Source organism: Danio rerio, chromosome 3, assembly GCF_052040795.2.
Source record: "Danio rerio strain M-AB ecotype USA chromosome 3, GRCz13ab, whole genome shotgun sequence".
Taxonomy (NCBI): Eukaryota; Metazoa; Chordata; class Actinopteri; order Cypriniformes; family Danionidae; genus Danio; species Danio rerio.
The window spans coordinates 21195406-21209502 of record NC_141023.1 but is presented as its reverse complement, the minus strand read 5'-3'; the positions used below and the strand labels follow the sequence as shown (position 1 = coordinate 21209502).

The window sequence follows — 14097 nt, the reverse complement described above, 5'->3', positions numbered from 1 at the left end:
AATGCATTTTTTTGCACACACAGTGATAAGTGATCAAATACATTAGTACATTCATTCATTCATTTATTTATTCATTCATTCATTCATTCATTCTCCTTTGGCTTAGTCCTTTTATTCATCAGGGGTCACCAACTTATCAAGCATATGTTTTACACAGTGGATGCCCTTCCAGCTGCAACACAGTACTGGGAAACATCTATAACATCTGTTCATTCAATTCACCTATAGCGCATGTGTTTGGACTTGTGGAGGAAACTGAAGCACCTGGAGATAACCCACGCCAACATGGGGAGAACATGCAAACTCTACACAGAAATGCCAACTGACCCAGCCGGGACTCAAACTAGTGATCTTCTTGCTGTAAGGCAACCATGTTACCCAAAATATTTACTATAATATTTATTTATGTAATATTTATATATGGTTAGTACGTTCTAAACTGATAAAAAAAAAATTAAATGTACATCAAAATGTCGATTAGCCAATAAAATAATTTGAATTCAGCAATTTATTAATTTATTAATTATTTTTCTCATTAATATATACAAATGTAACTCCAGTTGGGGAAATACATATATAAACCAGGTAAAAACCAATAGATGAGCACAGACTGTGTGCAGTGCACTGTGAACACTATGTTCCTGCTTCGGCTGCACACACTGCCCCAAGCTTTACAATATGCTGCTGCCACAGGACTATACAAATCATTTGTGCTGCTAGGTCCAGTAAATCTTAAAACACTAACCAACTTATCTGGTGTCTATGGTTTAAGGGTCCTACTTTCATATATAAGAGTATTTATTTACAAATTATTTGAAAACACTTATCAACAGAGCGTTCCAAACTAATTTTATTCACATTTTACTGCATCTCTTTTTTAAGCTTTCTTCCAGATGAACAAGAAAATGTGACCATTATCAATGATAAAACCGAACAAACAAATGAGAACTCTAGTTCCCCTTCGGGGGGAACTCCAGCACTATAAGTGGATTTGATTGTAAAATCCACGCATTGGGAGATTCGGTTCAGAAGCTACTCGTCTGAAAGAGTATTGAATGGGCCAATTAAGAATGAATTGGCAGCGCAAGCCTGCGCAGGTGAGCGGCATAAGCAATCAACTGAGTATATAAGCTCACCTGGCGCCAGCAGACGCTATCCTTTTCGCTTCAGAGACTTTTCTGATCGAGCTTCATGAGGGTTCCTCCTGCTGTCTACAGCCACTTCGAGCGAACGAGTGTCTCCCGGTCCAGAGCGAGTCCACGCAGCGGCAGATGGTCGAGCTGGGTTTCTCCCTTGCCTGGCGTCCCTTTGGGTCCGGTCCTCCAGAGCGGTGCGTATTGTTGCAAAGCATCCTAAAAGAGCAACACAGTCGTGCAGCACGTCCTTTTCAAGACGGCGCTCCGACTGTGCGTTTCTGGTTGCGGGGGTTTCCTGGCTCCGGATGATGGGCACGATCACTGCATTACATGTTTGGGGTCCAGCATGTTAATGTGGTGCTCGGGGGCGGTTCATGTCGTCACTACGAGGCCATGACCGTCGCGCAGTTGAGATCGCGGCAAACTCTCGTGAGAGAGCAAGCCGCCCCAGTCGCCTCCTGTTCTGCAGCGGGCGCTCGGGCAGATCTGAGGGTTCCAGCGAGAGATAATCCGCCGCCTAAGGGCTCGCGGACCTCTCGCTCCTCCAAGCGCTCCATCCAAGCTTCAGGCGCTGGGAGTGATCCGTCTAATCAGATGGTAGCTCTCACGCTCGCTGTCACCGGAGATCAGATGTCCTCCGCGGCATCGGAGGGTGGGCTTTCATTGTCCGACGATGATCCGGACCCGCTCGCCCCCTTCGGGCAGGTGAGCGCTGTCAAAACGGATACTGAAACGGACGTGTTAGCCGTGCTTTCCCGGGCTGCTTCGGCCGTGGGTTGGAGATGGTTTATCCCCCAGCTCCGCGGCCGGACCGACTAGAGGGGCGTTCCCTTCTTCCCGGCGACGCACAGTAGGCTCGCACGGTCTTAAAGAGCACCTTTTTCTGCTCGTGCTGCGTGTCCCTCCACCCTCACCACTCTTGGTGGTGGAGCAGCCAGGGGGTATGTGGCGATTCCTCAGGTTGAGTGTGCTATGGCGGTTAATCCGCACAGCGCCTCTTCTTGGCGGGGTCTGCTTTGTCTCCCATCCAAAGCCTGTGAGTTTCGGCTCCCTCGGAGCTAGAGCTTACAAAGCTACGGACCAGGCTGCATCCGCCTTGCATGCGATAGCCACCGTCCAGCGCTACCAAGCGCAGGCGCTGGCTGAGCTGCACGAGGGTGGGTCCAACCCAGGCTTATGAGCTTCGCACCGCAGCCGACTAAGCTCTTCGGACTACTAAGTCCGCTGCGTGTGCTCTGGGGAGGACGATGTCCACACTAGTGGTCCAGAAGCCCCACCTCTAACAAAACTTGGTGATATGCGCGAAGTTGACAAAGTCCGCTTTCTTGACTCGCCCATATCCCAAGCTAGTCGGCGACACAGTCTGCGAATTCACCCAGGAATTCGAGGCAGTGAGAGAGCAGTCCGATGGGTGATGTCTAATCGGCGGCCCCGTAAGCCCGCTCCGCCCGCCGTGCCATCCATACCTGCTCCTCGCCGAAGGCGCCCGCCTACGAGAGCTGCACCGCCCCCGCACTCGCCTCTGGCGAAGCGAGCGCGTCGAGCACCTCGGAAGCAGGCCACTCCCCCTGCCCGGAACGCCGCTAAGTCTGGCAACGGACCGCGAAGCGTCCCTGGGACAGGTCATCTGGAGAGGAGGGAACTTGCTCTTTCCCCGCTGGAGGGCGGGGTGCCATTTCCAACGGCACTTTTTACTGCCATGAAATGAAAGGGCACTTTTCCACTTCTCCAGAGGTGACAGCCCGAAATCTGCCAGTTTGAGCTCAGCTCTCTAGCTCGTAGGTTCGGTGCACTCCGCCAGTGGCTCACGGGCACTGCAGGCCCTGCCAGCCTGGGACGCGCCGCCTCTCAGCTCGCAGGGTCTGCATGCTCCGCCAGCGGCTCACGGGCGCTGGGGGGACGGTCTCCCTTCTCCCAGCCCCCAAGCCCCCCCTCCGGAGTCAGGGTGCGGAGCCAGAGCGAATCGCTCTCCTCCAGCTCTTCTGTGGGACCCTCGCGCTCCCCGGATCAGCACACCCGCTCCTCGCTGCCCCTCCGCGGGTACGTCAACGATTGCTGCGATGACGTCATTAGCGAGGGCTCTGCCTGCCTGGTTAGCGCGGGCCAGCCCCTCGCGGTGGCTCATACGCACGATCAGACTCGGCTACGAACTACAGTTCTCCAAACGGCCTCCCAGGTTTACGGGCGTGTATTTCACCAGGGTCTATCCCCTGTCCGCCCTTGTCTTGCGAGAGGAGATTGCTGCCCTCCTGGCGAAAGGTGCAATCGAGCCGGTACCTCCAGCCGAGATGGAGAGCGGGTTTTACAGCCCGTACTTCATCGTACACAAAAAGAGCGGTGGGTCACGGCCAATCCTAGATCTGCGCGTTTTGAATCGCTGCCTTCACAAGCTGTCGTTCAGAATGCTTACGCAGAGGCGCATCCTCCGATGCGTTCGTCCTCAGGATTGGTTTGCAGCCATAGACCTGAAGGACGCGTATTTCATGTCTCCATTCTTCCACGCCACCGTCAGTTTCTGCGGTTTGCGTTCGAAGGTCGAGCATGGCAGTACAAGGTCCTCCCCTTCGGGCTCTCTCTGTCTCCGCGGGTCTTCACCAAACTCGCGGAGGGTGCCCTAGCGCCTCTGCGGCTTGCGGGCATCCGCGTACTCAATTATCTCGACGACTGGCTGATTTTAGCCCACTCTTGGGAGCAATTGACTGCGCACAGAGACGAGGTGCTCCGGCATTTCCGCCTATTGGGGTTGCAGGTCAACTGGGAAAAGAGCAAACTCGCCCCGGTGCAGAGGATCTCTTTTCTCGGGATGGAGCTGGACTCGGTCACCATGGTAGCGCGCCTCTCCGGAGAGCGCGCTCGCCTGCTGCTGAACTGTCTGAGGGAGCTCGACAGCAAGTTAGTGGTCCCACGGAAATATTTCAGAGGCTCCTGGGGCATATGGCTTCCGCTGCGGCCGTCACGCCGCTCGGATTGCTCCATATGAGACTACTTCAGCACTGGCTTCAAGATCGAGTTCCGAGACGCGCATGGCATGCGGGCACACACCGAGTCTCTGTTACTGCGCTGTGTCGCCGCACCCTCAGCCCCTGGAACGACCCCTCGTTCCTGCAGGCCGGTGTGCCTCTGGGACAGGCGTCCAGTCATGTTGTTGTTTCGACAGATGCTTCCAGCACAGGCTGGGGAGCCGTGTGTTGCGGGCATGCAGCTGCGGACCTGTGGGTAGGTGCCCAGCTGCATTGGCACATCAATCGCCTAGAGCTGTTGGCAGTGTTCCTTGCTCTCCGCCGTTTTTTCGGCGCTGGGGCAGCAACACGTGCTGGTCAGGACGGACAGTGCGGCGGCGGCGGCGTATATCAACCGCATGGGGGGTATGCGCTCTCGCCGCATGTCTCAGCTCGCCCGCCGTCTGCTCCTCTGGAGTCACCCGCGGCTGAAGTCGCTGCGCGCCATTCACATCCCAGGTATGCTCAACCGTGCAGCCGATGTGCTCTCACGGCAGCAGATTCAATCTGGAGAATGGAGACTCCACCCCGAGTCTGTCCAGCTGATATGGGCGCGATTCGAGGAGGCCCAGATCGATCTGTTTGCTTCCCCCGAGAGCGCTCATTGCCAGTTGTTTATTCCCTTACCGAGGGCTCTCTCGGCACGGATGCACTGGCCCACAGCTGGCCTCGGGGCGTACGCAAGTATGCGTTTCCCCCAGTGAGCCTGATCGCGCTGTTAATGTGCAAGGTCAGGGAGGACGAGGAGCAGGTTTTGTTAGTTGCGCCCCTCTGGCCCAACCGAACCTGGATATCAGAGCTCTCCCTCCTCGCGACGGCCCTCCCTTGGCAGATCCCTTTGAGAGAGGACCTACTTTCTCAGGGACAAGGCACCGTCTGGCACCCTCGTCCCGATCTCTGGAGCCTCCACGTGTGGTCCATAGACGCGAGGAAGACTTAGGTAACCTGCCGCCCGCGGTGGTTGATACCATCACTCAGGCTAGAGCCCCCTCCACGAGGCGCGCCTACGCCCTGAAGTGGAGTCTATTCACTGAGTGGTGTGTCTCTCGCAGAGAAGACCCCCGATCTTGCCAGATCAGTGTTGTGCTCTCTTTCCTTCAAGAGAAGCTGGACAGCAGGCTGTCGCCCTCCACTCTCAAGGTTTACGTTGCTGCCATCTCCGCTCACCATGACGCGGTGGCTGGCGGCACCGTGGGAAAGCATAACCTCATCATCCGGTTCCTCAGAGGAGCTAGGCGAATTAATCCAACTCGCCCCCCTCTCATGCGAGCCTGCGATTTGATCCCTTCGAGCCACTCGATACAGTATCTTTAAGATTTCTGTCCCTGAAGACAGCTCTGCTGGTCGCGTCGGCCTCCATTAACAGGGTCGGGGACCTGGAGGCATTTTCGGTCAGTGACTCGTGCCTGGAATTCGGGCCGGGATTTTCTCACGTTATTCTGAGACCCCGCCCGGGTTATGTGCCCAAAGTTCCTACCACTCCTTTAGAGATCAGGTAGTAACCCTGCAAGCGCTGCCCCCGGAGGAGGCAGACCCAGCCCTGTCCTTACTTTGTCCAGTTCGCGCTCTGCGCATTTATGTGGACCGTACTCAGAACTTTAGATCTTCTGAGCAGCTCTTTGTCTGTTATGGCGGACGGCAGCAGGGAAGTGCCGTGTCTAAACAACGTTTATCCCACTGGATTGTGGAGGCCATTTCATGTGCTTATTTGAGCAGAGGCCAGCCGCGCCCTCCAGGAGTGCATGCGCACTCCACTCGGAGCGTTGCATCCTCTTGGGCGTGTGCGCGTGGCGCCTCTTTAGCAGACATTGTAGAGCTGCGGGCTGGGCGACACCCAACACATTGCAAGATTTTATAATCTGCGAGTGGAGCCGGTTTCCTCAAGGGTGTTAGGTACCTTTGGTGATTGAGGAAACAACTCGGTAGGTGTTGTACACGCTTGCGGTGCCTTTTTTTCCCTAACACGGAGAGATGTGCACCCTCCTGTCTGTCAGTAAAGTTCCCCATTCGGTGAGCCCTGCAGATTCCTTCGAGGCCCCCAGCACTGACTCAGCGGAGGAGTCACTTGCTGGCCCATTACGTAGTAGGTCTGCCCGCTGGTCAGCCCGCGTTTTGGGTATAGGTGCCTGCTATGGCCGATCCCCGCTGGTGATCCCCATATGCTTTTCCGCCACGGTTAAGTTCCCCCCCTGGGCGGACCCGTGCTTTCCCTATCTGCTAACCACCTTCTTATGCGCACTCCCCCTTTTCAGGGTTAGTCCATATGTAATTCCATTGTTCCCCCTATTGGGTGCGGATGGTCTCCGCAGCGTCCTCCCTACTGGGATGGCACGCTTCCCAACGTACTGTCGTGTTTCCTAGAATTATCTAGACGCTAGCGACTCCCAAAAAAGATACCTATTCCGTAAAACTTCTTTGAAGTAGGATAAGTTAGGGCCAAGGGCACGTTGGAGGACCACGCCTCTCGTGATCTGGGTGCGTCACGCTTGCCTGACCGCTCTCTCATGGTGGGTGTTGGTAAGGTGCAGTCATTATGGCGCTTTCAATGGGCTCCCAACTCGTGGATTTTACAATCAAATCCACTTATAGTGCTGGAGTTCCCCCCGAAGGGGAACGTTCGAGGTTACTAAAGTAACCCTTCGTTCCCCGAGGAGGGGAACGGAAGCACTATACTCCGTCGCCATAATGACTGTCCCTTAGCTGTTAAAAGTCTCTTCAGCTTAAAAAGGATAGCGTCTGCTGGCGCCAGGTGAGCTTATATACTCAGTTGATTGCTTATGCCGCTCACCTGCGCAGGCTTGCGCTGCCAATTCATTCTTAATTGGCCCGTTCAATACTCTTTCAGACGAGTAGCTTCTGAACCGAATCTCCCAATGCGTGGATTTTACAATCAAATCCACTTATAGTGCTTCCGTTCCCCTCCTCGGGGAACGAAGGGTTACTTTAGTAACCTCGAACGTTCTCTCTGTCCCTTGGCACAATTTCTGTATTCTCATATATTTATTTTATAATATTATATCTATATTAATGAATATGGCATCAAACTTTATTCTGTCATTTACCTCTCTCCTAAGAAAAAAAAAATTAACAAAACTTTACTTGTCCTTATCTGTTCACTAAACAAGCAACATGTGCTTCTAGGAATGAATGAATGAATGAATGAATGAATGAATGAATGAATCAATCAATCAATCAATCAATCAATCAATCAATCAATCAATCAATCAATCAATCACCCAATCAATCAATCAATCAATCAATCAACACGATTGAATTAAAGCACATACTAATGCATACTGTTCAGTCAATCACATTGTGCAGTTGAGTTGAGAAGTGCAGATCCACTTTTACATACTTGGAAGATCCACTGTGTTGTGCTTATTTGCGCTCAAAAATGTTTTGTTAATCTAACACTATCTCTAATATTAAAGTTGAGAGATCTGTAAAGGCTTGTGAATATGCAGCCCACAGGGTTTATTTGACAGAAGTAAACCAGACTTAGGTGCAGCTATGATTACAGTCCTAGAAAAGAAAAGGGAAAGGAAGGAAGACAGGAAGACAAATAATAAGAGAGAATGTGAAGATAAAATGAAATGAAGGAAAATGAAGGAAAGAAAGGAAGGAAGGAAGGAAGGAAGGAAGGAAGGAAGGAAGGAAGGAAGGAAGGAAGGAAGGACTGAAGGAAGGAAGGAAGGAAGGAAGGAAGGAAGGAAGGAAGGAAGGAAGGAAGGAAGGAAGGAAAGAAGGATCAACATAAACAAAAGAATAAATGTAGGAATGATAGAAATAAAGTAAAATACAAACCTGTAAGAAAGGAGGGAAAGAAGGAAGGAAAGAAGGAAGGAAAGAAGGAAGGAAGGACGGACAGAAGGAAGGAAGGAAAGAAGGACGGACAGAAGGAAGGAAGGAAAGAAGGAAGGAAGGAAGGATGATGGAAAAAAGGACAGTTCAATGAAGCAAAACGATGAAAGGGAAATAGAATGAACAGTTAAAATGAAAGGACAAAACAAGACAAGCAGAAAGAAAGACAATGAATGAGAGATGAGGAGAAATGTAGGAACAATTAAAGAGAAGACAAAAAGAAACAAACAAAATAAATAACAAATTGACAATTGAATTAAAAAGAAAGAAATGAAAAAAGCTGGAAGATGACAAAAGTTTCATTTTATTAAACCTCCCCTTCCATCCACAGGGAGAAGATGGAACAACTATCTGTCTCTGAGGGAGACTGTAACACCTTTTCACAGTAGCTTCTCTCTCATTACAGCCAGTAAACACACACACACACACACACACACACACACACACACACACACACACACACACACACACACACACACACACACACACACACACACACACACACACACACACCACATAAGACACAGTCTGCATACACTCACATTGGCAGAACAATTAGTGAGCTTGTTAGCAATGGTAAAACATTACTTGGTAGCAAACAACAGCTCCAAAACTGACCTACATGCAGCCCGCCACACACAGGCCAATTTGGCAGACGCACGCACACTTACACACACAAACTCCCTCCCTCTTTCTCACACACATGCAAACACAAATCTGAAAGCTTGTTATGTACTGAAGCTCTCAGCTGTCAGCTTGCTTATGACGCTAGCACTGCTGCTGTTCCTATCAAGCAGTGCCAGATGTATATATTCATCCAAAACATTACGTCCACACGACACAGGCGCAGAAATATCCCCAAAGACCTGCCATTGTTTGAAGTCCGACAACATTGACTTGACAAGAGAACGCGAGACTATAAGAGTCGGGCAACTAGATCTTCGATAAAACAGATATAAAACAATAAACAGCTTGTGTTCTTGTAAACAAGAGCAGATGGAGTCTTCCAGATGGGATAAAAGTGAAAAAAAAAAAGCTCAGTGTAAATACTGGGCACTTACTGGTGGTGTTGTATCGGACCCCAAGGAAGGATTCGGGACAGGGCCGGGACACCACCTCTCCAGCACTGCTCCTGGGCCAGCATGTTCCAATGCCATCAATGGAAGTGTTACAGAATAAACCTGAAAGGCAGAGGAGGAGGAGGTCTGAGTGTAAATGTTAAGAAATGACTCAACATAATGGATTTTTAATGACAAAGTAATGACACCAAGAACTAATTATACTTTTCAGTGATTTTGTAGTTTGGCACTTCTCATAATTTTTCGTGTTTTGAAAGAAATTAAAGTAAAATGTGCTAAAAACCCATCTTAAAATAATTGTATTCATCTAAAAATGCTATTAAATCATGTGTTAGTTTGACCCATGATTAATAAAATGACTAAGCCAAAAAGAAAATGAATGAATGAATTCTGTCACTGTTTTGGAGCATGCTACTGTAGCTTGTACACTCACTGGCCACTTTATTAGGTACACCTTACTAGTACTACTGTAGGTTGGACCCCTTTTTGCCTTAATCCTTCATGGCTTAGGTTCAACAAGGCACTGCAAATATTCCTTAGAGATTTTGGTCCCGCAGTTGCTGCAGATTTGTCGGCTGCACATCCATGATGCAAATCTTCTGTTCCACCACATCCCAAAGGTGCTCTATTGCATTACGATCTGGTGAATGTGGAGGCCATTTGAGTTCAAAACTCATTGTCATGTTCAAAAAACCATGCATACCATTCTGCATACATTGGTTGTACGAGTGGTTATTTGAGTTACTGTTGCCTTTCTAGCAGCTTGCACCAGTCTGGCCATTCCCCTTTGACCTCTGGCATCAACAAGACCTTGCACCTACAGAACTGTCACTCACTGGATATTTTCTCTTTTTATGACCCTTCTCTGTAAACCCTAGAGATGGTTGTGAGTGACAATCCCAGTAGATCCACAGATTCTGAAATATTCAGACCAGCCCGTCTGGCACAAACAACCAAGACACGTTCAGTCACTTAAATCACCTTTCTTCCTTATTCTAATGCTGAATTTGAACTGCAGCAGATCGTCTTGACCATGTCTACATGCTTAAATGCACTGAGTTGCTGTCATGTGCATTGGTGTCATGCTTAAAACATATGTTGGATAAGTTGGTGGTTCATTCCACTGTAACGACCTCAGATTAATAACTAAGCCGAAAAGAAAATTAATGAACGATTGATTGACACTACATAATATTTTACTAGTTATTTACTGGATAAAAGTATTCAGTTTAAAGTGTGATTACATTTTTTATTAGGTTAATTAAGTTGTTTAGGCAATTTAAATAGGCATATCATTGTTCTGTGGTCAATCAAAAATATATATATATGGATTTTTTTTATCTAATTCTTTAATCCGTTTTAGAATTTGTAGGTAATTATTTTTTTTCAATGTATTTGGTTAAATTATGCCTCTGACACCCCTTAACAAAATCTTTTTTGAGTTTTTTGGTTTTAATGATATTCTAAGGACAAAATTTCACTTTTTTTTTTTCTATAGTACTCATACAATTCCTTACCCAGCCCTGCTGAAAAAAAAAAAAATTGGTGGGCACTGAACATACTTGTAGTATAGTCAACCCTATTCTCATATAATGGAATCATTACAAAACCTTATAAACTACTAACTTTATTATGATTGCTTTGAACTGTAACACATTATCATGTGTTAAACTGTGAAGCAGTCAAATAATGGCTAGCTTGTAGACAAATAAATATTCATTCATTAATTTTTCTTCAGCTTAGTCCCTTATTTACCAGGGGTCACCACAGTGGAATGAACCGCGAACTACTCCAGCATACCTTTTACACGGCGTATATGCTCTTCCAGCCATAACCTAGTACTGGGAATAGGCTTGGGCGGTGTCCAAATTTTGAGACCGTCAAACCGCCTCCATATTTTACCCCGGTATCCGGTATTACCGGCGTAATAAAAAAAATTATGACGTAAGGCTCAGACAGCGTCACCAAACTGTTGGCTTGAGCCTAAACCATTCAGAAACTGAATACCTTCTATGCGACCTTGGGCAGAGAGAGAGAGAGAGAGAGAGAGAGAGAGAGAGAGAGAGAGAGAGAGAGAGAGACAGACAGACAGACAGACAGACAGACAGACAGACAGACAGACAGAGACTTTCTCTGTCTTACACACACACACACACACACACACACACACATCTCTCCCGCGATTTATTCAGAAATTTACTCCCACACCGTAAGAAATCTGGTCGGCTCCCGCGGGAATGCAGAGAGCTGTAATCGGGCCATAAAATTTATACCCGATAGGTCCCGAGTCCGACACGTACATTTTGATTGACAGCTTTATAAAGCCCGAGCCCTTACAGCTCTAATGCATTTTTTCAAGAATGAGTCATTTATATGTTTTAACAGCATTTATTCGTAACAAACGTAGACTATATCCCACTTGAAAGTTGGAACAAAGAAATAAAATAAGTCCTCTGTAACATCGTAACATCTCAGCACTCTATAGGTCTACATGCACTTAGCCTTTAAATTGGCCAACACACCAATGAAAAGAAATCTTGCTTAACAAATCAAATAAACTCTAAATGATGACGGGTATTTTGGCAGTAACTAAATTGAAGCTGAATAATAAAAGAATAATGCCACCATTAGTCTGTATACTCTGTCTACATTATGATTATATGGTTTAATTAATATTTATTTATAATTTAAAACCCTTTACTCACCAAGATTAGGCTACGTGTGTTTGTGGAGGAACATTATTAAATCCACTGGCTTTAGCGCAGTCTTGCGCTCATGTGCGTCCAGCAGCACTGAACACCGTTTCACTGCTACTGCTACAGGTCGAGATGCAGAGTTCTGATCTGGCTGATTTTGCAAGTTTTGGGTAGGATTGTTTATTCATCTTATACCAGTCAGGAACATCCATTTAATTTTCCATGACCGTAGTTTCAGGGTAGCGAGTGGCCTCGTCATTTTACCTGTCAGCTTGCGGTTTAGGGCTCTACCGTAATACGCAGTGTATGAGCGACCGCTAAATACCTGCGGCTGGAATAACCGCTCTTTCTGACTGGCTTGACCGCCGTCAAAATTCTCCTTTTTTTACTACTTCGTCATCATTTGTTTCACCTTTGCAGGGATGGATTTTAATGCAGGGATTTGGATTTTTTCGAGTCTCGCCGGGTTCGGGCAAAGATCTTCAGCTCTAATGCAGACCTCTCGTTCATATTAACCACGTCTCCCTTCTGTTCAGTCTAAACTGCCAAACTGCAGGACACTTTGAAGCGCAACTCGTCACGTCACGTCTCCCCCTCCCTCTCACCCTCTCCCTCTCACCCTCTCCCCCTCCCTCTTCCTCTATCTCTCTCCTCCACACTGTCCCGTGATGACAACCACACACACGTTTTTAGGCATTAAATAAAGGATATTTAATACTTTATGACGGTATAACGGTATTGAAACTGACACCGTTGCTATTTTTAGATCCCGCGGTATACCATAATACCGTAATATCGCCCAAGCCTAACTGGGAAACACCTATACACTCTCTCATTTCCAGACAAACTCATTCATTATGGCCAATTTTGTTTACCCATTTTACCTACAGTACATGTTTAGTTTGGACTGTGGGAAAACCAGAGCACCCGGAAGAAATAATCAGTTGGAATGCAAATGAAAAGTAACTCATCGGAAGATAAGCCCAAAGTATGACTATGGATATTTAAACACAAGAATAAAGTGTATAGCATAATGTATAGAACTTTACAAACAGCTTGTGTTATTAGCTGAAATCAGTAGAGCTCTGAGCTCCGAGCCCAGAATCAATACCTGCAGTTTTAATGTGAGTCACTCACCTTTTATATGCAGGAGGTCATTTAACACTGCTTATTTTCGACGTGGTGCCTTGGCAACAACTGAGTATCATGTTTCCTGAAGAAATGCTATTTTCTTATAAACTGGAGAGTAAACGTTCAGAGGCTCTGGCATAAGCACTTAAGGCTATTAATGATGATGGCTGCATGGGAGACACGTGGGATTCTTGCGGATGGTTTCGATTGAATATCTCTTTATCCATCTTTATCTCCGTGGCTTACTTCTACGTGTTTGTGCGAGCCGCAGGACACACTTATATCATCAGAACTGGCCTCTTTTCTAGATTTTTTTCATTGTTCTTTTAATCAAAAGGAATCCGAGGAGCCCAACAGAGATTAAGAAGTATTTTTAAAAGTTCCTAATCCTCCCTGGAGATTTTCACATCTATATCTTAATCCACTGCAGTCTAAATCATTATTGTTTATTTGTTTATTTCTGCTGAAGCAAAATGACCAAATGATGATCTTTAGGATCATCAACTCGACCAACCAAAGGCAGAGGCTGTTTGTGACATCTATTAATTGTCCATTTATATTTATCCATAGTACTTCATACATCATTAGCATTCATTCGTTTTCCTTCAGTTTAGTCTCTAATTTATTAGGGGTCACCACAGCGGAATGAGCCGCCAACTATTCCAGCATATGTTTTATGCAAAGGATGTCCTTCCAGCTGCAACCCAGCACTGGGAAACTCATACATCATCTTTTAAATTAAAAATGTGCTACCGGATAAAGGACAAATCTTTAATGCATGACATCATGGACAAATGTTCTACAGAGTATTACAGTAAGTAATAACTTCACATGCTCAAAGCCTACAGTAAATACTCTCGAATATTTTCCTGGAAATGTCATAACCATGACCACGTGCTTCAGCACTGTGATTCAGTTTTAAATCTGTCATGATTACAGATTATAAAGACAAGTTTTAAACTGACCTGTAGAGTTAGTGGTTGGACTAGATGTCTGGTTCCACAGGATTAAAGTGCGAGCTGGGGAAGAAGAAGAAAAAGAATATTCATTGTTAATGAAAAGTAAAAGAACAAGTAAAATAATTTTTTTCAACATTTATTGCGTAGAAATACACTGCAGTGCTTCTTACACATATAATACACTCCAAGAGCCCGCTGAGTGCAATACCTTAATGACTTGTAACACCTCATATTTG

General features: G+C 46.9%; 1 protein-coding gene across 2 annotated transcripts in view; it reads right to left on the bottom strand.

The window, feature by feature from the left end:
* Positions 1–14097, bottom strand: part of crhr1 (corticotropin releasing hormone receptor 1) — a 225810-nt gene that overhangs the window by 123267 nt on the left and 88446 nt on the right. For both annotated transcript variants that reach the window (XR_015480667.1, XM_087244227.1), the window contains exons 3-4: positions 13868–13921; positions 9058–9177 (exon numbers count right to left, since the gene is read on the bottom strand). Coding sequence is in view for 1 of the 2 variants with exons in the window: in XM_087244227.1 (XP_087100353.1) it covers positions 9058–9177; positions 13868–13921 (174 nt within the window). In the remaining variant the exon portion in view is untranslated. The remainder of the gene's footprint in view (positions 1–9057; positions 9178–13867; positions 13922–14097) is intronic.